Here is a 22,300-nt window from a genome sequence, read left to right as displayed (position 1 = left end):
ACATTTTGTTTTAGTTTTTCATTCTGAATCCTTGTATTTATTCTTTGTTTTAGTATTTCATGAATATTCTGGATAAAATCCGATCCGGGGCTGTATTCAATCCGTATCGCCGAAGTTCAGTGTTACAGCGTGATTGAAATGATATGGCAGTGTTTCTACTCACCATAAATGCTGCATATCCTCGGCTCAATGGGAAATGACCTTTTACAATTCTATTGTGCAATCTGTAACACTTCAGCGAGACAGATTGAATAGAGATCTTAACTTTGTTAACTGTTTCTCTGTTTGCCGTGACATTGGTTTGTCTATGGTTAAAGGTCAAGAAAGCCTTGGTATAAAGAGAGACCGTTTAATTGATAACAACCAATGATACTTGCCAACTAGCAGTCCCTTATCGGAGTTTAGACATGCAATAGAATCCTACTCGTCTGGAAGTAGAGATAAGTGTGCCTTAGCTCCTGCCCTGGCTCCAGTTAAGATAAGTCCAGTCTCTCACAGTCTTGTGCAATTGGATCTCAGGCCAAAAAAATTAAGTGAATTTAAAAGTAATCCAAGAAGAAATCTAGTTTTTCTAAAGTATCTGTAATCTGATTACAATATTTTTGCTGGTAGTGTAACAGGTTAGTTTGTTTTGTAATCAGATTAAATGTAAGTGATTACGTGTAATCAGTTAGTCCCCAACCCTGCTTAAGGGGGTATAAAGAGGTTGCTGGTTCTTGAGCGAAAAAATACATGGACACCTTTCTGTTTTCTCAATGACATTCAAGTCAGCATTGAAAAAAGTGCAAGTTTGAGTCTGACCACAAGTCAGAGACCACTATGATGACACCAAATGCGTTTGATGTATCTTTTTTGTCTTCTAATGCCTCTTAAGGGGACATGAATCCAAAGTAATCAGATTACGTTACTGAGTTATTGTAATCCAAAAGTTAACAGATTACATTTAGAAAGTAATTTACCCTGCCCTTAAGAAATTTACCAGATGCTCTTAACCAGAGTGCATACATTTTCATATTTATAATTTTTTATTTCATATTGGTACAGAGGTAAGAGTGGTATATCATAGTAAAACTGTTTTATTTTGTTCTAGTAAATTCATCCAATAAGGTATATGTCCGGCGGTAGGTAGCTCAGTAGTAGTTAAAACAAACAAAATCGTAACTAGGAGCTTAAGTTAACAGTAGTTTGACAGCTTTGAAGGGCATGCTGTGATTTACGACAGTGTAAACCCTCAAGAAACAGGGTCTCCTGAGCACAGAAGCAAGGGTGCCCCTCTCCATGTTGCCCCATAGTACCTGCAGAGGCCCAGACACTGGGGGGGGGGGGCAGGCAAAGGTTAGCTCCTGCTTACTGCACCCTAAGCATGCTGAACAGTGTCTATGACTACGCACACGGCCCAGAAAGAGAACATTCCAAAACAGCAAAACGCCAGCAGCTCACATCCTGAGGAAACAACAGTCACTTCCTGGCAAATTAAGCCAAGTCGAGGGCTCTGCTCGCTGTGATAACCAGCGGCCAGGCGTCCCACTCTGTGGCCAAGGTAGAGCACCTCCCATGTCCTCTCCCTCCTCCCCTCCCACCTCTGCCCCCCAGTCAATCCTCAGCCTCCAGTCACTCCAGTCGCATCAGCCCAGGACAGCCACCACCAATGTGGGAGCTCCAGCAGCCCTCAGTCAGGATGGTCACCCGACTACTACTGCTAACCTCCGTACTCCTCTCCACCTGTAAGGAAGCTTGATAATAATCTACCTCTGGGAGGGTTTTGGGTTGGGTGGGGAAATAAGGAAGTATGGATTTTCTTTACATTGATGTACTGTTTGTTTTTTTCCCCCCTCCTGTTCCGTCCAGGCCAAGTGGCGGAATCGCAGGCATGTAAGTATTAAAGGGTTCTTTAGGAGATTCTTAAAATAGGATAGTCAAGAGTGCAGTGAATGCAGTTTTCAAAAAAGGGGAACTCTTGAGTGTGTTTCAGGTTTTTCTTTTGGAGTGGTATGTTATTCAGCTGTTGTTTTGTTTCTCCTATCAGTGAAAATGTGTGTATTTGTAGATAGTGTGCTTTGGGACTGGACATTCTTGCTTCTATACTTCTTTCTAACGCTATGGACCTGTTTTACTAAGACATATCTTATACTGAGAGGTGACCGATATACCCTAATCGTAGTATTAACACAGGTACAACTCTATTGACACACTGGAAATACCATAACTGGGAGTCCTATGAGAATGGTGCCTGGATCTTGTCTTATCAGTGTTTTCACTCTTTTAGAGTCCGAGGTTGTGGAAGGCTTTGGGAACTCACTTGTTAGCAGTGTCACACGCCTCCTCCTGTTAGGATAAGGGAAAAAGCCAAGCACTGGGCAGAGAAATTAGTTCAGCTAGCCATTGGTAGAGATGGACGCCTTATCCTGACCATGCCGAGATTAGCAATTCTGGGCTTGGAATAGCAGAATACATCTATTCTAAGCAGAGACGTTGACTCAATGGCTTTACCAAGACTAGTCAATGGTCACACAGCCTTTCCATGGGGTTCCGCTATGGCTCGTGCCCTGGTTGGAACTGCCCACTACCCTCTGCCCTCCTATCAGTGGTTTTCCCCTCGGTCGCGCCGGGCCCTGCTGAGTGACATTGGGTGGGGACGGCGGTGTCTCAAATAACGATGGGTCCCCTGAGAGGGTGTCTGTTTGCCTGTTTGTTTAACAAAATGCCTTTCCTTCCTCTGGTTGGCGGGGGCCTGTTTACTGGGACGTCCCCCTCGGGACAGGAGCCACCCGGACTGTGGGTCTCAACCTGACAGACTGTCTGCACTAGACCCCACTGGGAGGCCCCTTATCTAGAGAATCACTCTGTGGAGGACAAATGTGGGAGAACAGTTTGCTATCAGCATGCGCTGAATCAAAAGACTTCTTGTGGTGTTTTTGTTGAGGGTCTGTGTTTATGTCCAATTCATTGGTGTGGGTGATTTCATCTCCTGAGTATCTTGGAGCTGGAAGATGACTAGCTATATAGCACTGTGATTTATTGCACTGTTCTCTTACTATGGAGATATATTTTTTTGCCTTAGTGAACAGATTCATGCCACTACAAGGTTGTGAATTCACTAAATAATGTGCTTTGGTACAAGATCACACAGGCTTGTTTTCTAGGACTTTTGTTACACAGAACGTTTGATCAGTCAGAGCATTGACCTTGAGTTCTTTCTCCAGTGTTCACAGGTGTCACCCTGACTCTCGAGCCCAGCAACGACGTCTCCCAGGGTACCAACGTGACGGTACGCTGCCAGGCCGTGGTCAGCAGCTCTGGGTTCCTGAACCGTAAATACACCATCTACAAGGACAACGCCGAGGTGCACACGGAGAGCATCACCACCGCAGAGGACCTAATCTACTCTCTGCGCATGGCCAGAGTGGCCAACACTGGGAAGTACAAATGCAAGGTGAACATACAGGACAAGGAGCTAAGCAGCAAGTCTGAGAAACTGACTGTGACAGGTTAGTACTCTGTCAACTCCTCTCTGTTGTGGACTGAAAAACTTGCAAGTTAAGCATTTCACTCTACTGTTTTACACCTGCCGCATGTGACAAAGCAACTTTGTATCCTGCATGAATGTAGTCTCTTGTAACTCTGTCTACGGCATGTGATTTTTATCTGTGTGTGTTTCCTGCGTGCTTTCACTCGTACTCGTGTCCTTCCAGGCCTGCAGACGCCAGTCCTCAGCGTCGACAAGCGTGTGTTCAGCGAGGGAGAGGAGGTGACCGTTAGGTGTAAGGCCCCTGAGGAGTCCGGCACTATCGTCTTCTACTTCTACAAGGATTCCAAAGAGCTCTATGAGGAGATGGGCAACGCCAACCAGGTGCGTTAATATTGAGTGTGCTTTGCTTTTTTTTTTTACCCCTTTTACAACTTATTTCACCAACATCAATACTTCAAGTAGCAAGCACACACGTTTACTTTTAGGAAATGTCCTTTTCTAGTTAACGTTGTTGTATTATTATGACCAACCAGGTGGAGACTAGGCTGCGATTCAACAACGCTGGCGACCACAGGCTACACTGTGACTACAGGGTCATACTGCTGCCAGACTCGGTCCCGTCCACTGCCAGCAACAATGTGGTGGTCACTGTAAAAGGTGAGTGGAGCATAAAAACAGACCACGACGGTGAACATCTCGGGTCGGTTTCCAAGACACAGGTTAGACCTAGTCTTCGACTGAAGCGCACATTCAGTGGAGATTTTCAGTTGAAATACCTTTTTAGTCAAGGACCCTACTGTTGTTCTCAATCTCAATGTCCGAAAACTTCATAGAAATTGCCTGGGGAAAAGTCTCTTAGTTTCAACCTTCAGCTTCCAGACCAATTTTCCTCGTTTTGTTCTCCAGAGCTGTTCATCACACCTGTAATCTCTGTCCGACCACACGGATCAATGATCATCGAAGGGGACATTCTGGACATCTCCTGCAGTGTCAGTGGTAACCTCCAGAACAGCTCCGGGCTCAAAGTCTACCTGAACAAGGGACAGAATCTGCTGAGTACTGGTCAAAGTAAAGCCAACCACAGCATAAGAGCCCTGGCCGAGCACTCTGGGGAGTTTCAGTGCACTTTGGAGATGGGAAATGTAGTCAAGCAAGTGACGGAAAACGTGACGATTACAGGTGAGTGAATGGGTTTACAAGGAATCTGAAATGTAGAATGTGGTGTTAGCTGTTGAAAAAAGCTGATTTAAAAAAAAAGCTATTATCTGTTCTATCAGTTTATAACCAAGTCGCAGCTAGGGTTAAAAAATTCTGGTGAATTTTTCTTAAATTCCTAGGTTTTTCAGAAATCCTGGTTGGAAGACTCCTGGAATCAGGAGCGAATAAACAGGAAATCCAGAATCCTCCAACCAGGATTTCTGAAAAACCTGGCAACCCTATTCACATCTATTACCTTATCAATGTTCATCACAACATTCCTCGTGAATGTTCTTACATGTACTCAGCCATCCAAGAGTGTTGATTAATCCATGTTTTTTTAATCCACCCAACAGAACTGTTTTCCCAGCCAGTTCTGACCATGTATCCGACAGAGGTCTTTGAAAGGGAGAAATTCACGTTAACCTGCAGGAGTACCAACTACTCCTCTGACAGAATCAGAGCTTCGGATGTGAAGTACTCCATTTACAAGGACAATTACACACTGACGCCGGGCAGCTTCAATGGGATATATGTTGTCCCCGGGGTGGTACGGAACTCGAGTGGGATTTATTCATGTAAAGCAGATGCCAGGATGATCTCCAAGTACAGTGCAAAGCTGCCTGTCCATGCAAAAGGTACTACTACAGCCTATAAGGCTTTAATGTGTGACCCAAAGGAAGTCAATCTCACTTGTCTTTGGTCGGTCCCTGGATGGGAGACCAGATGCTGCTGGAAGTGGTTTTGGAAGGCCAGTAGGAGGCACCCTTTCCTCTGGTCTAAAAAAAATACTATTCCAATGCCCCAGGGCAGTGATTGGGGACATTGCCCTGTGTAGGATGCGATCTTTTGGATGGAATGTTAAACGGGTGTCCTGACGTCGTAAGAGTTGGGGTGTTAACCCCGGTGTCCTGGCTAAAATCCCAATCTGGCCCTCATACCATCATGGACACCTAATCACCTAATCACCATTCATCCCCCCTCCTCTCCCCTGTAACTATTCCCCAGGTCGTTGCTGTAAATGAGAATGTGTGCTCAGTCAACTTACCTGGTAAAATAAGGATATGCATAAGGATATACTGATAATATGTATGGATGCAGTATCTGTCACAACAATATGATATTAAAGGGGAACTCCAATCAAAAATGATAATGTGGGAAATTGTTCTTTAGGTGAAATTTCCATTTTTCAATCTTGACTCAACCTTTACAACCTTTGAGTCGAAGTTTAGTCATACGTGTAGCTGCTAAGCAATGTTGGTGATGTCATTGGAAGGTAACCTCTCCACATTAACAGTCCATTTTGTAATTTCCGTCACTTTCCTTGTTCTATTCATTCCCCAGTTCTTGTCAGTAAACCGACGTTAACGGCCATTGGCAGAGTGGTTGTGGGAAAGCCCTTCCAGGTACGCTGTCACTCAGACCGAGGCAGCCTACCCATCGAGTACACCTTGTGGAAGAAGTATTCTGAGGTTAACTCGACCACCGTGCAGCAGCCGCACCATCAGGCCATCTTCCCCATCACCGTCCAGCACTACAGCGACATGCAGGACTATAAATGCGAGGCGCGGAACAACCCCAAAATTGACACGGTGGTCAGCAACAAACTCAACACCACAGTCATAGGTGAGCCTGTTGAAGTGTAGAATGGTATACAACATAATGCACGTCCATGCTTCATTGGATTGTAGCATTATTGGACCTTTATTATTTAATCATCAGAAATACCTTTGTGTCATTACACCACCTAACACTATTCACCCTCTCCCAGTGCCTCTGTTCAATCCAGGACTCAGCGTCGTCCCAGATCTGTTGGAGGTCACAGAGGGAAATGAGATGTACCTGATCTGTGGGGTGGAAGGTTCCCCGCCCGTCACCTTTAAGTGGTACCGACGTGGGAACGTCCAGCCGCTTTTCATCGCCAACTCAACCCAATCCAGCGAGTCCCTCCAGATCAAAGGAGTGGGGAATGAGCACAGTGGCACCTACTACTGCGAGGCTATCAACTACGCTAACATGGTCCGGAGTCAGCCAGTCACCGTAGATGGTGAGAGTTATGCATACACACACACACACTCTCTGAGAAGATAGACACACACACATCTACAGTGATGTGCAAGGCCCTGCTGTACTTATCACAATAGGTTGAGAGACAGACAAACACCACACTCCACCATAGAGTCCACACACTCCACCATAGAGTCCACACACTCCACCATAGAGTCCACACACTCCACCATAGAGTCCACACACTCCACCATAGAGTCCACACACTCCACCATAGAGTCCACACACTCCACCATAGAGTCCACACACTCCACCATAGAGTCCACACACTCCACCACAGAGTCCACACACTCCACCACAGAGTCCACACACTCCACCACAGAGTCCACACACTCCACCACAGAGTCCACACACTCCACCACAGAGTCCACACACTCCACCACAGAGTCCACACACTCCACCACAGAGTCATCACACATGTATTTACTGCTCTTACTGGATGCAGAAGTCTAGATTAATTTGCGTTCACAGTACCACTTGTGTAAAATCTAAAGACCCTCTTTGGACCAGCAGCGACAGTTTTGCTCTTCTCACAACACTGTTCAGGGGCTGCTTCAGTGACAGCTGACAAGTTTACTTCCGTCTGATCTGATCCCTCCACCCCCAGTGCCTGCCAGCAAGGTTATCTGACCTCACTATTAACGAACCCCAACGAGCTCCTTTGCTGTGGCTGTTGATGATCATGAGCCACACTAAATACCCCGCCGCTAAGCTAACCTTGGCTAACCGTAGCCACTCTGCCCTCTATGTCCTGTGGTGTGGTTAGCGCCGACGGCTAACGCGATAGCACAGTCAATCCGGATGCTAGTGGCGACGCACTAGGCTCCCATGGGTTGTGACTCCTCAGCAAGACGTGGCTAGCACTCATTAGCCAGAGCAATTAGACCCGGCCTGCTTCCCCCCATAGTGGCACTACGGCAGCTACAGTGGCAAGGCAGAGGATGGGGAGGAGAGGGGAAATGAAGGGAACACTTAAGTTCAGACCCCAAGAGGAGGAAGCAGATGACTCTGAACTTTAAGATTGACTTTCTCTCTCTCTTTCAACCATCCTTCTCTGTCCCCTCCACTCTGTCCTCATCTCCACCCACCCTAACTTTCTTTTAACCTTTACCCTTTTCCTCTCACAAACACCCTGCCTACCTCCCCCCTCTCCCTTCATCTCTCTTCCCTCTCCCTGCATCTCTCTCCCTACCTCCCACTCTTGCTCCCTTCCTCTCTCTCCCTCTCTCTCTCTACAGTGAAGATGGCAATGTGGAAGAAAGGTTTGATCGTGGCCTGCTGTCTGCTAGTGGTGGCTGTCCTAGTCCTCGCCTGCGTGCTGCGCTACAATTCCAAGAGAGGTAGAGAGACCTACAGTCCCCCAGCAACACAGGCCTTTGCTGGTGTCTGACTATGTATGAACAGCCTCTTCTCTCTCTCATCCCCTTCTCTTTATTGTATAGGTAAAAGAGAGAACGCAGCTGAACTGTCAGTGTGAGTTGGCTTGCCTATTTCCTAAGTCGTTTTCTGTGATAGTGGCTATCTAGGATGATAGCATTAGCTGGCGCCAATGGTTTTTGGTCAGTGCTTAGCACCATGCTGCCACGTACAGCACGGCCAATGGGCCTTAAAGGGATAGTTCACTCCAAAATGAAAAGTTTGTCAGATGTTTTCAGATCTTGAAAGTGGTCTATTGACAAGATTTATCCATGTCCTGTGGTATCTGTTATGTAGATCCTGCCGTATGCCTCAATCCCAAATAAATGTGAACGAGAAGCACTATTTAATTTTAGGTGTGAGCTGAAAACATTTAACAAACTTTGATTTCATAATGAATTAACTCTCCCTTTAATAAGCTTTAAGGGTCCTAGAATTATGAAATGATCTCTTGTTGTGTCACTGCCAACGTTGACTTTATGTTCACCATTTCTCAGAAAGCCTTCGAGCCCTAAATCAGATGACTCTCTAACAGTGAGTCTTACCCACAGCACTATGGAGGTTTATAACCCGCCCGAAGGTAGCCCGTTTTCCTACTCTCTCCTGTGTGTTTCCGTCTTGACCTATCGTCATGCTTCGAACCATAACCGACATTCAACTGCCCACGTCTGTCTCATCCCCCATTCGTGTGTTCCATTTCATGCTAGCCGTTAGCATGCTAGCTGCTTGTAGCATGTTGGTGTCAGAAGTTGTCATCCTAACGTCAGTCTATACCATGACACCCATACTGTGTGCATGTAAGGGTCTCTGAGGGGACCTTAGGTGACTTCTTAACTCTCTGCATCTCCTCTCCTCATATTTTCCTGTTAGAGGAACAGAAATGCATCGTCTTACCGTCCAGCTGTAGACATCCTGTGCAACTTAGAATTCATGAGAGAGGACATGGCAGAGAAGCTTGCTGTGTGTGTGTGTGTTTAGACAGGAAAAGTAGCTTAGTTCCTTATACAAATCGATGCAGGTCTTAACAATTGATGTTTTACTTCAGCAAACATTCCTCATTAGATGTGCAGATTCTGCAGGGGTTTGCAGGATGTAGCTGGCTACAGGGCAGCTGTGTTCAGTAGTGATTGTGTCAGGTGTTGAGTGTTTGTTGAGAGTGGCCATATCATCTTATTACAGACGCAGCGCCACCCTTTGACGGCATGGAGGGGAGAGCGACCAATGGGACGCGAGATAGTGTGGCATCACTTCCTGCTGGCATCAGCAACAGGAGCAGCTACAGTCTCCCAGCAACAGTGTAGAGAAACCCCACAGAGGGAGGGACTTTTTTGGTTTGAAAAAAGAAAAAGAACATTTTGCACCACTTGGTTGAATAAAGGGATATATGGGATGAAAACCAAGGATAACAATTGGAACAATGGCTCAAACAAACAAAATCCCCACTGACATTTTAGAGAGGGAAGAATGGCCAAAAATGTCTTCCTTTTGAGAAAATATGACTTATTTGTTATGTGTTGTAGATGTAATATCAGAGGGTACAGGTGTAGTGGACTCAAGATGGCTGACACCAAGGGGCTTGTTGCCAACATCAGTCCCAGTGACAGACAGCTGAACTGGCCCTATTGCTCCCTCTCCTCTCCTGCTGCTGTCTGGAAGAGCTGTACTTTCCTGTCATTATCAACATACTGTCTTTGTCCTGTGTTCTCACCTCACTGTGTCTGCCTGCCTGTCTGACTGCATGTCTATCGAATGATGGAACTAGCCCATTTGTCTAATAGTCTGTTTGTCCAAAAACAATGTGTGCATGTCTAAATGCATAGACCTGACGCTGTATATACAGTACACTAGACAATCATCAATAGAAATGTGTGTATATATTTTTGGTTTGGTTAATTGATTGATTTTGAAGAAGCACTTCTAGAATAAAACATTTTTTTTTTTAGCAATGTGTCAATACTGTGCATTTTGTTTTCAGAGATACCATGAGCTACCAATGAATGTCTATAATGTGTAGCTACACTGAGTGTACCAAATATTACCACCTGCTCTTTCCATGACATAGACTGGCCAGGTGAATCATGATGAAAGCTATGATCCACTTCAAATCAGTGTAGATGAAGGGGAGGGGACAGGTTAAAGAAGGAAGCCTAAGCCTTGAGACAACGGAGACATGGGTTGTGCATGCGTGCCATTCAGAGGGTGACTGGGCAAGACAAAATATTGAAGCGCCTTTGAACAGGGTATGGTAGCAGGTGCCAAGTGCACCGGTTTGAGTCAAGGACTGCAGCGCTGCTGGGTTTATCACGCTCAACAGTTTCCTGTGTGTATCAAGAATGTTCCACCTTCCGAAGGACATCCAACCAACTTGACAGAACTGTGGGAAGTATTGGAGTCAACATGGGCCAGCATCCCTGTGGAACGCTTTCGACACCTTGTAGAGTCCAAGCCCCGGATGAATTGAGGCTGTTCTGAGGGCAAAATGGGGGAATGCAACTCAATATTAGGAAGCTGTTCTTAATGTTTTGTGCACTTAGCCAGTATATGTAGGCCATATTTGGTGCTTTATCAACCATCTTAATATGTTGGCTAAAGTACTTTAAGACCCTTAAAGGAGTTTACTAGCTAAGGCTGCCTTGAAGGAATACTGAAACAATAGCGTTTGTGTGGAATTTCCTATGTTGGCACCAACCATTTATAAAACGGCGTTTGTTAAATAGTGGACTTGGGGGCAGACTGTTTGTTTCAGACCAGTCGAGTTTGAATGCAGGCAGCAGGTGGAGGAAATGAATCGCTTAGGCCCACTCTGAGGTTCAATAGAATCTGAGATTGCATTAACGAATGGGAAGTTGTAATGGGATGTTGTTTTTGCAGGGAGCTATTGTGTTCCTGTTGTTTACCAAACAGTAGCCAGTGTGCGTAAGGTACCGGAACAGCTCTGTGGAAATCAAAATGGAGGCCTGATATCCACTCCTCGTTTGTCACAGAATGTTCTCTTGCGGTGTTCTAATCGCTCAGCAGCCTGTTAAAGGCTCCAATCAATTCTAGAAAACATTTATGGGGGAATTCTAATTCATTCAAGCGTTAGAATAATATTCAACTTGTGAAACAATAGACATAACTGTCTACTAAATGTTTTACCTCGCCTCAGAACTTTCCGGTTGGCGGTTTTAATTTAATAGCACCCTAAGTCTCAATTTCCTGCTACACCTAACAGTCATTTGACTTGGCTGGGCAGTAACTTCACTGGGAATCTTGGATCATTAGATCTCCTAGCTTGTGTCAGGGAGCATTGCTTTATGTCTGTGTGCATCTATGTGTTTGTGTCTTGTAGTTGGAGTGGATGCTGCTGTAAGTGTCTGGAGCGAGAGGCCGGTAGACCCAGGTGAGACCAACAGAGTACCTGGGTTATAACCTAAGTTGCATATAGAGTTCAAGCATGTGTTGTCTAAAGTCTGCCTCTTGTCTTGGGCTGTTTTGTGTGATGGAATTTATGTGTATCTTGTCCTGGTGCAGGCAGTGACGGGGAGAGCAGTGTAGCATCTAATAATGAGCCTGATGTGGAGTACACTGAAGTGGTACATCGTCAACCTGTGGACCCTGCCAGAGGTGACCACACACACTCTCTCAAACACTCACACACACCTGTTTTTCACTCGGGCTACCTCTCCCCCTTATTCCCTTTATCTTGCTCCCCTTTTCTACAACAGCTATCCCTCTCCCTCTCATAGCTCTCTCTCTACCTCTTCCCGCTCTCATTCTGTCTCTTTACTTATATCGAATCATCACGAGGGTTTGCTTTGCCGTCATTATTTCAGCTTATAAGACTCGGCGCCACTTCCTGGGGGGGTCTAATTGGCCACAATTAAGTCGTCTCCATAGTAACCTGTGTGATAACCATGGTGACCAGGCTTCCAGAAACATCTTCTGGTGAATAAACAGGAAGGGCTGAACTAATTGCCGGGTTACTCTCTATGGTACCAACCCCCCTTGATTAGAATACTCTGTTGGCCCCCATGGGTTTGCTATGGCAGTTGGTTGGGCTTATCCTTAAGCAGGGGCGCGACTTTGGTTTTAGAAGTGGGGGGGACATACTATTTATTTTATTATTATCCAGTTGGATAAACAGTCCAAACAGCCTGCTCGGAGGCGTCCGCATGGCCCTAAAGCACACCGTTGCCTCATTTTTGTATCACATACCAATGATAAAACCGATGGGGAAATAATGCAATTTTAGTATGTGGGGGTGACATGCCCCCGTCCCCCATCCCCAGTGAAAGTTGCGCCCATGTCCTTAAGTATCCAGTACAATGATTTGCCAGGAGATGGAGCATCTGCTAAGAGACGAGAGCAAGTAAATGTGTAACGGTTGTAATGCAGTGATATGTGATGATGATTATCTAATGTGTGTGTGCCCATGAGCAATGTTTAAGTAGTACAATTGTGAAACATTGTTACATTATTTTGTTTCTATCTTTTGCAGTTCCCCTGAGAAAAGGCACAGAAACGGTGTACAGTGAAGTCCAGAACTCCCCAACAGGTGAGTGCATCACACTGTAAATGTGGATTACATTTATAAAGTGCTTTGAACTAGGTCTCAAAACACTTGACATTTCATGGGGGTAACTCACCTCATCCACCAGCAGTGAGTAAAAGGAGGTGGAAGGTGAGGTGTTCATTACTGTATCCAGAACTGCTGGAACAGCCAGGTCTGTATGAAGGTGACCATTTCCTCTTGCTGCTAGCAGGAAGTTCCTGTTTTTAGAACGCAATCCAAGTTGAATTTGTCAGTGAAGCAGCCCATGTGGAAATGTACCTTTGTCAACACAAATTGAACATAAAACACGTAACATACATTTGTTTGTAACTTTCTCATCTCAGGTGAATTGGTGGGTGTTTGCGATAAGGGTGGGTGTTTAGGAAGAGGGCAGGGACCGTGCTTGTTGCTTTTTTGGCTTAGTTATACCCCTGCTGTGATAAAACAATGGGCTCTGCTTCAAGGGAACCAATGAGTCAGCAACTAGGCCTGGGCGTCATAACTGTCAAATGAGTCATCATGATGAATACATTCAGAGAATGATTATTATTCAATGCCCTCAGAATGTGGTCTAATGAACGAGGGAAAGGGAGGGTGATATGCACATCCTGAACTTGAGAATACTGATGCTGGGCTAAGAAATGGTACACATAAAGGAATGAGAGGCCCTATAACACACTGGGGAGTAGTAGTCCCTCATTCCTTTATCAAATGAAGGAGTACACACACAGAGACACAGGTTATACACTATGTCATCTCTGTAATGGACTAGAGGTTGTCCTTCTTCCCTGATCCTGTGTCTTGTGTTCCCAGGTGCACCTGGTGACCATTATGACTATGTAAGTACAGCTTGAGTCTCAGTGTCTTACATTTTACTGTCTGTGACTGTGAAAACAAACGCACACGGCAAACATACTCCGTAACCACAACTGACCTTTCCTCCAGCCCACAGAAAGGGTGAGGAGTGACAGAATCAAGGCCACAGGTCGCACCTTCTCCTCCTTCCCTCTCCCAACCAGCCCCAGTCACTCTGTGGGCTGAGGCTCTTGGGTAGTAGTAATTTCACTGTGCAGGAGAGAGAAGCTGCAGTCAGAGTTTCCAGGCAAGAACAAAGGGATTTTGGGCTGGGGCTTCCTTCCCTATCGCCCAGTGAGATCAGCAGCCAAAGGCCCAGTCAAATTATACCTCCATGCACAGCTCAACCTCAACCACCACACTGTCCTCCTCTGGCTACTCACCAAGACACATCAGTGATTTACAGACAGCCCATTACAATCCACACTGTTTGCCCTTACTTGGAGCTGAGGGACTAAGGCCGGGTTATCTGTTTTGAAGGGGAATTTGACATAATGAGTCAGGATATGACATGATGGTCTACACTTAAGACACTTAATTCACTCCTTGATGGTAAAAGAGGAGCAGACAAGATTGTGGTGAGGTGGTTTTTAGTGATAAAGGAATTTCATTGCGTGTTTTTGAATGTGTGCCGCTACCCCTGGAGAAATATCGTTTCGTATTCTGTGAAGCCTTGGTGAAATACAGTGTAGTGTTCTGTGAGGACCACTTTCAACAGTTGATGGATTTTTCGCCTGTCTTGAGAGAATCAGATTGTGTTCCAATGTGAGGGTGTAGAGTTGCGCTGTAACCGTTTTGATTTGGGTTGCGTTATGGTGTGGACTTTTCTGTGTGTGATGGTGTTGAGGTTAGTTACGTGTGTTGACTTTCATTGTGACAGTGTTTAACATAATTGACACTGTTGTGCAGTGTGTCAATATTCAGTGGGATCTCTGTTGTCTCAGCAGGGTTCAGTGGAGTACGCCGATCTCAACGGTGACCAACCGGAGGTCAACCAGGCCCTGCTGGAGGTCAATCACCAGGACCACCATGACCTCCCAGTGCCTGTGGAGTAAAGGTTACCTCTGATCCTATCACCACAAACTAAATTATCCCCACCTTTGCCCCCGAGTGTAACCACAGTCCTTATTTCAATATTGTTCTTGTAGTCTGTACATTTTCCCAATAAGGAAAATTGTTGACTCATGTAAGCTGTAGGTATTTTGCATAATTTTATAGCCAAATAAAATCACAAGTCCTAATTAGGATTTACTGTATAGTTCTGTCATACCTTCTAGACTCTTATCTTTGTTTACCTTTTCATCATGTCTCATGACCATAGAGGGTGCTCCAGAGTTCAGTTAGCCTGGCCCCCTCCCTCCAACACAGTTCCTTTTGATCTCCTAAATGGACAGCATGACCGTTCCGCTCTGTCATGATGGCAAAAAAAATCCCCCTTTTAGACTTCCGTTGCAGGGCAGTGTGAGTGGACTGATAACCTCCCTACTGTCACTAGACTGGGTCCACACCCAAACCAGGGCATTCTCCAGTAGGGCCATCCCTGAATCACACTATGGAAATAACTATGGAAAAAAAGAGTGAATGTAAACAGAGGACCTGCCTGTCTCCAGCTGCTCAGCCTGATGGCATATGGCATCTGTGATGTCACATCCTGCCAGGCTGTGTCCAAGTGTGTCGAAAGTTAGCGGGAGAAAAGTGTCAGGCTTGAAGTGATTCAGGCATGCAATATTGCACATAGTTTTAAATGACCTTCTTACTGCAGTTACTGTTTTTGTAAGATCACACACAAAATGGTCCAAGTGAAGTCAAGGTAATGTTAAAAACATTTTTTAAAGATCCATCTTTCTAAACTTTGAGAATCGTATATTGAGTTATTACCGTTTGTTAAGCAATACGTTATATTAATAGACAATGGTTACAATCGTCCTGTAAATTACAACGTAATTGTAACCAATATCTAGTATAGTGGTTTATCATTATTGTAATATTCAGTTTGGCCAGTAGAGCGCAGCATCCTCTTAAAAATACAGTGACGTTTGTACAAGAATGTTTCTGTTGCCTTTATACTTCACACAGACATTCGCTGTGGAGAGTTATTGGTGTGTGGATTCCGCCATCTTGTGACTAAAAGTCGTATGTGTCAGATAGTTTCTAATCATAAGAGCTATAAGGGCCCATATCTCCAATTCTCAACTTAGTAGTGCTGATCTAGGGTGTCCATAATGTTATTCAAAAAGGTAAAACTGATCCTAGGTCAGCCAGCACTCCTACTCTGAGACGCGTTTTAAATACAGTCCCTGATTCTGTTGTTTTATTTTGGAGACGAGAATCATATTCCTATCAAATAAAAACGCTTAAAGAAACCTAAAAGTTACAAAATGCAAATAGTTTGGTGTTTTTTGTGAAACTATAATATATGTAGGCCTATGTCATCTTAAACTCAGAGCACTTGCAGAGTAACTCTGTCTTAGAAACAGATAAACACAATTTTCACACCTTAAAAACACGTTCAAACAACTGTGACGTCTTTGTAGCGCTCCTTCCGCTGAGTGTTGCTTCCTCGAGTACGGTGCATAACGTCTTTCCTGCGTTGTTTACGAACATGTCAGCTAACACCGAGACACTCTCGTAATCATCTCTCGTAGTCTTGACAACAGGACCTTCCGTCAATTATCTATCTAAATTGTAATTTCCTCTCTTTGATAACCTCAAGGCCATTGGGAAACTGCAATGGCAGCATTGGCATGGCAACCACAAATGAAACCCTCTTCGTTCTAAGGTCCATTTACATAATGGCCCCAGTTCTCTCTCTGTCATCGTGGTCAGAAGCCTGTTAAAGACTAATTAAAGGACATTACCGGAATGGCCATAACATCGCTTGAGTGCTTCGATAGTTGACCTGTGTTAATGGAATCATGACGCTGCGATTTTGGATGAATACATTTGGTTCATTTGTGCGCACCATTTTTCACATCTAGAGTGGGAAGTAGAATAATGTTTTGCTGGATCAGACAAGATGAGAGTAGCCTATAATATGATAATTTAACTGTTATGTAGCCAAATATCATTGTTTTATAGCTCAAACATATAGCATCGTTGGCCTAATGAAATGGCAGGGGAACAGTTAGTGCTCAAACACCCTTCTATTTGCATAGCATTTGCATATTGACTTACAGATAAAAGGAAACAATAGATGATCATCCTGCCACCCTTCACACCAAATGCTATTGTTTCTGCCCTGCAGGCACTGTGAGTGTTGCTAATACTGGCGTGTGGTGAATGGGCGTGGAGAGAAACCTGTGTATTTGTTTTGTCTATCTGTCATTCCAGAGTAGCCTACTTTAGTACTTGCAGTGTTTTTGCATTAGTGGAAGGAGATTGGACTGACTGTGAGAACAGGGCGGGAAAAGAATGAACTCCAATGACCGTAGTTGAGATGATGTGGACAAACCAAGTGTGAGCAGAGCAGATGTCAAATCAGTTTGTCAGCCAATCGCGTGACAGATTAGATGACTGTGAGAAGAGCTGGCGCCCGTTAATGCGATGTCACCTACTAGTGTTTGCACATAAGCAGAAAAGTTGTGAATTTGTGTTGTGTCGGTCTTTGTTTGGAAGGAAAACACATCTAAGTAAACAGCATTATGGTGCCAAACGTTTAAGAATTCTATCATCTGAAATGAAGCAAGGGAATGCAATTAATCGCCCTATCGTGCGCTGTAACTAATAGACAGGTGTGAATTACCTCTTAGATCCATGCACGTTATTTCTTTGAAAAGTCGGTGAAAATGAAGTATTGTCATCTGGGTTCAAAATAAAATTGTGGGCAATAGCAATGAGTACAAGAACTAAAACATTGGCTGAAACCTGTCTGAAAGAAGTGCCCTGTCTGCCCTTGCCCACAGGGCTGAGCAAGAATACCAGTTTGTCAGTGGTATGCTGGCAGTTAGATTGTTTGCATGTCCTTATCTGGTCTATTTGCATTTATTCAGCTCAACTGTTAAAATGGACTTTGTGTACGCTTTATTTTCCCTAAGCCATCTTTATGAAATATATACTGAAAATGCTCAGTTTGACTGACTCGGTTGTAGAGTATGTATGTCATCAGTGTTTCAGTATTGACCAATACTGTGACTAGCTTTCAGTGCACTCAAGGACAATACAAAGCCAATGGCTGCAGAGGTTTTGTTAGTAATCACCAGCACACTGTTACAATCATGCCTTAAAGATCACAAGACAATCCTTGTCTATTGGGAAATAGCCTGGTTATTCAACTTGCTCAGTGCAGCGTCAGCGTAGTGATAACCCTGAATTGGAAGAAGTCATTATGATGTGTGCTGATGGCCTCTGATTTGGGATGACCTGGCTCCTGTGACCTGACCGTCGCAGACTTTGTACTTCCTAAACACGTCACCCAACACTTACTCATGCCAGGTAGTTATTATGGCCAGCAATGTTGTAATTAATTCAACTCAACACTGTCAGTTTAGCGAATGAATAGAAGTCAATTTCGTGAATTTAAAATAATCATATAAAATGTTCTAATTCATACATGGTGTTTCCATTCAGTATCCCTGTAATTTGATGGTATACAATAAAATATAAAATCAGGTAATAAATAATTTAGTTTTATATTGTTTACATTTACGGTAAGCTAGCACAGAACCTTTTACACAATATTTGATACCGTCATTGTAAACCTATTTCTTAGACTTCAAATCCAAGGTTATTTGTTGTCTACACAGATTTGCAGATGGTATAGCAGGTGCAGCGAAATGCTTGTGTTTCTAGCTCCAACAGTACAGTCAGTAATACCTAGCAATAAAAACAAAACAATACAAATAATCCCCCTAAAAATTCTTTTGGGGGAAATTAAGAAACGAACAATGTCAGAGACCAGAATATAAATATACTGTGTATATATAATGGTGTGTATAGACAATATGGACAGTATATGAATAGAGAATTGACACTGTATAGCTTCTTACTTTCTTGTTCTTATTTCCTATTTTGTGTTTTTGTTCTACCTTATGTTATCTTTAGTGCTACATTTATATTGATTACTGCATTGTTGGGTTTAGAGCTTGCAAAAAAGGCATTTCACTGTACTTGTGCATGTGACATTCAAACTTGAAACTTGAAAAGGTGTGTACAGCAGTAGTAATATAGGTTGTGTGTTCCGAGATGTGTGTCCCTCGTCCATAGTAGGCTATTAGAAATGAAATGTTTTATTTAACTTCTTTTTATTTTAGGACGGCAGGTAGCCTAGTGGTTAGAGCGTTGGGCCAGTAACCGAAAGGTTGCTAGATCGAATCCCCGAGCTGACAAGGTAAAACGTCTGTCGTTTGGCCCCTGAACAAGGCAGTTAACCCACTGTTCCTAGGCCGTCATTGAAAATAAGTAGAAGAAGAAAATAAACTTTGGTATCAATATTTCCTGTGATAGGTGAAATGTACTATATGACAAGTATGGTGTGTTCCTTGACCTCTCTTATCAAAGGGACAACTTTTATTTATTTTTAATTCCTCACCTTTGATTTTCTACAAATACACTACTCTACACTGAGCCTTTTTATAAAATGATTTCTGAGATTGCAGAACACGTTGGAAGGGATCTTAGTCCTTTCCTCCATACAGAATCTTTCTAGATCCTTGATATCCTTTGTCAGCGTGTTTGGACCGCCCTCTTCAATTCAAACCACAGGAGACTGAGATTGCCATTGCAAAATATGGAATTTCTGGTAAATTTACCATATATGTGATGTGTGCTTGGGGTTATTGTCTTGCTGGAAGACCCACTTGCGGCCAGGTTTCAGGGGCCAGGAGCTGATCTACGCTACTATGCCCATCCAATGGGGCGCTGGCAAAGACCTCACCTCGTGCCTGCTCACCAATGGTCATCAATGGGGAATTAGGTAGGTTTAGAATGACCTGTTCAAACTTCAACATAGTATATGTTTGTGTGTCAGATATCACCTATCCCTAACTGCCATTGGTAATAGAACATTGACTGTATGTGTTCACAGAAACATGTATGGAGCCAGCACATGGAGACTTGCAAGATGATGTGACGAGGTCCAGACTGACAGACGGGCTTGATACTGATGTCTCCGAATGGAGAGAGACCTGGCACTCGGCATACACATTTTACTAGACAAAACTTTAATGTATTGTCTTTTTTATTATAGAATGGAATGGGGAGGAAGAAACCCTGTTATTCTGCATCAGGATCAGGGAATTACTGATGTATAGGGGACACACCACACAGGAAGGTATGACCTCTATGTTTGCCAAAGTAGCCCCATTACCACCAGACAAAATGCCTATAGGCACATTATCTGTATTGGCTGGGAATGACAATGAAAGGTACACATTGTTCTATTAGCAGAACACTGGTATTATGGTATTATGTAAAGCAGGTGTCAAACTCATTCCATGGAGGGCCGAGTGTCTGCGGGTTTTCGCTCCACCCTTGTACTTTATTGATGAATTAAGGTTGCTAATTAGTAAGGAACTCCTCTCAACTGGTTGTCTAAGTCTTAATTGAAAGGAAAAAACTAAAACCCGCAGACACTCGGCCCTCTGTGGAATGAGTTTGACACCCCTGATGTAAAAGGTTGTTTATTTTACTATCTTTGAAAGTTATCAAAACACTTTGTTTAGAGTATCTACATAAATTCCGCAATTGCATTCTTCTCATATTACTCTGTAAGCTACTGACCTATTCAAAGCTCCTTCCGGCATCTCATCATACATCTGCCTGTAGTTAGTTATTGAATTCAACCTGCAGGAGGTTTGTTTGTTGTGACTGAGTGGGGGAAGAACCGCTGCGGGCAAGGTTCTGACAGATGGGTGAGTCTTGGTGGTACCAAAGACACAGCCACATCAAACCACACCCCCAAGCCAACTCATGTTTGGCATCTGTCATGGCCAGGGATGTTGCTGGAAAATGTTATTCTAAACAATTCTAAATAAATGATATTTAATACCACAAATATACCATGAAAATGGTAGAATGACAAACTAAATACATGATGGTTTCTTCCTTGTCTTCTCTCTGGTGGTGGCGCGAATGATGAATAACTGTAGGCATGTGTGCAGAGGTCCTTCGGTCGGAAGCTTGACGACTTTGAGCAGGCCAAATCCAACGTAATAAGAACAGCCACAGACATAAAAATATACCAGGGGTTGCTAGAATGGCTGTCCTCAAAACAGTTTATGGACTTAGGGCACTTGTACGATGCACTTTAACCCTACTGTCAAGAGTGCTACAGAAACAAACTGATACACCGCATGAACCTTATCACACCAACAAGATCTAGGATCCAAATCCACCGCGTGTGGGCCTCCCGAGTGTGCCTGGCTGTGTCACAGCCGGCCGTGACCGGGAGACCTATGAGGCGGCTCACAATTGGCCCATAATCGTCCAGGTTAGGGGAGGGTTTGGCCGGCCAGGATTTCCTTTTCCAATCGCGCTCTAGCGACTCCTTGGGGTGGGCCGGGTGCCTGCAAGCTGACCTCAGTCGCCAGCTGGATGGTGTTTCCTCCGACACATTGTTGCGGCTGGTGTGTCAAGAAGCAATGCGGCTTGGCAGGGTTGTGTTTCGGAGGACGCATTGGCTCTTGCATGGCTCTCTCCCGAGTCCATAGGGGAGTTGCAGTGATGGGACAAGACTGTAACTACCAATTGGATATCACAAAATTGGGGAGAAAAAGGTGTAAAAGTACAACAAAAATGTAAAATAAAATCACTGTGTGTCTTCCTTGATGTTCATAAAACTCCACGGACCCTAAGCCGCGGGAAGTAGTTTGGGGGTGCTGCGTCATCACTGCAGATGGCTATATCAGTTCGCTAATACAGGAATATTGAAGGCCCAGTGCACAACTTTTGTGAGAAAAAAAAAATATCATATAGATTTTTTTCAGGGTGTACTGCAGCACCACTACTTCCCGCAGCTATGCATGGACCCCCTCTTGCCAGTGGAACCCAGAACAATATGTGACCACATGGTTAGGGTGCTGTCCTTTCAGCACTGCAATTTGAAGGGTGCTCAAATCGCTTAAAATAACCCTCAAGATCTGTCTGTCTACTCATCACTTATTATTATTAGAAATAGAAGATTATCACTTCTCACAATGGTGCTCATTTAGTGAAGTTAGATAAAAGCTGAATCAATGTCTTGCAAGATCACACAATGACTAATAAGTATTTGACATAACAGAACTGAATATAATAGCATATACTGTTACATGGTAGGCCTAAAATATGTTACACCAAAAACAACAACACAGTTATTTCTTATCTGAAGCTGAATTGTCATGTTTTTCCTCGTGACCAAAACTCAACAGCGGATAAATGCTTTGATTGAAACACAATAGGCCTACAAGAAACACTTATAGTTCAACACTATCTGCTTAAATTTGCTGCTAAAACAGTAAATCAAATGCACATTCCCATGAAACTGATTGAGATCAAATGATTGGCATGCAGTTTGGACATTTCACCGGTAAAACGGGAAGAATTATCCTTCACGATTGACAGTGATGATGGCCTATTTTTAAATTAGGTATGCCTAACTTGGTGTTTGAGGGTATTAAAAACAGAACATTTTATTGAGATAATACGCCTGTGTGTGGGCATAGGCAGACATTGCAATTGGAGGATGCATTTTATGCCTATTCTACAATGATATTCATTAGGCCACATCTGTTGATACAAACTTTGAGGAATTATTTCTCTCATTCACCTAAAAGGAAATGCACTAC

At 43.9% G+C, this 22,300-nt stretch overlaps 1 protein-coding gene across 11 annotated transcripts; it reads left to right on the top strand.

The window, feature by feature from the left end:
* Window positions 1-1,488: 1,488 nt before the first annotated feature.
* pecam1b (platelet and endothelial cell adhesion molecule 1b) lies at window positions 1,489-14,805 on the top strand. 11 transcript variants are annotated; one of them, XM_071390613.1, is made up of 17 exons: window positions 1,489-1,724; window positions 1,849-1,872; window positions 3,204-3,488; window positions 3,693-3,850; window positions 4,003-4,126; window positions 4,376-4,648; window positions 5,023-5,304; window positions 6,011-6,292; window positions 6,438-6,713; window positions 7,972-8,073; window positions 8,176-8,206; window positions 8,647-8,729; window positions 11,481-11,531; window positions 11,663-11,755; window positions 12,630-12,686; window positions 13,497-13,522; window positions 14,483-14,805. In XM_071390613.1, the coding sequence occupies exons 1-17, from the start codon at window positions 1,649-1,651 to the stop codon at window positions 14,591-14,593; spliced, it is 2,334 nt and encodes a 777-aa protein (XP_071246714.1). In that variant the 5' UTR covers window positions 1,489-1,648; the 3' UTR covers window positions 14,594-14,805. The 11 variants fall into 11 exon arrangements, 8 of the variants coding, with proteins under 8 accessions (XP_071246714.1, XP_071246706.1, XP_071246707.1 ...); XM_071390605.1 differs by having other exon boundaries at window positions 1,512-1,724; window positions 14,486-14,805; XR_011673640.1 differs by lacking the exon at window positions 8,647-8,729 and having other exon boundaries at window positions 1,512-1,724; window positions 14,486-14,805.
* The last annotated feature ends 7,495 nt before the right edge of the window (window positions 14,806-22,300 follow it).

The sequence above is a fragment of the Salvelinus alpinus genome, chromosome 2 (assembly GCF_045679555.1).
Source record: "Salvelinus alpinus chromosome 2, SLU_Salpinus.1, whole genome shotgun sequence".
NCBI lineage: Eukaryota > Metazoa > Chordata > Actinopteri > Salmoniformes > Salmonidae > Salvelinus > Salvelinus alpinus.
This window is presented reverse-complemented; position numbering and strand designations above follow the sequence as displayed.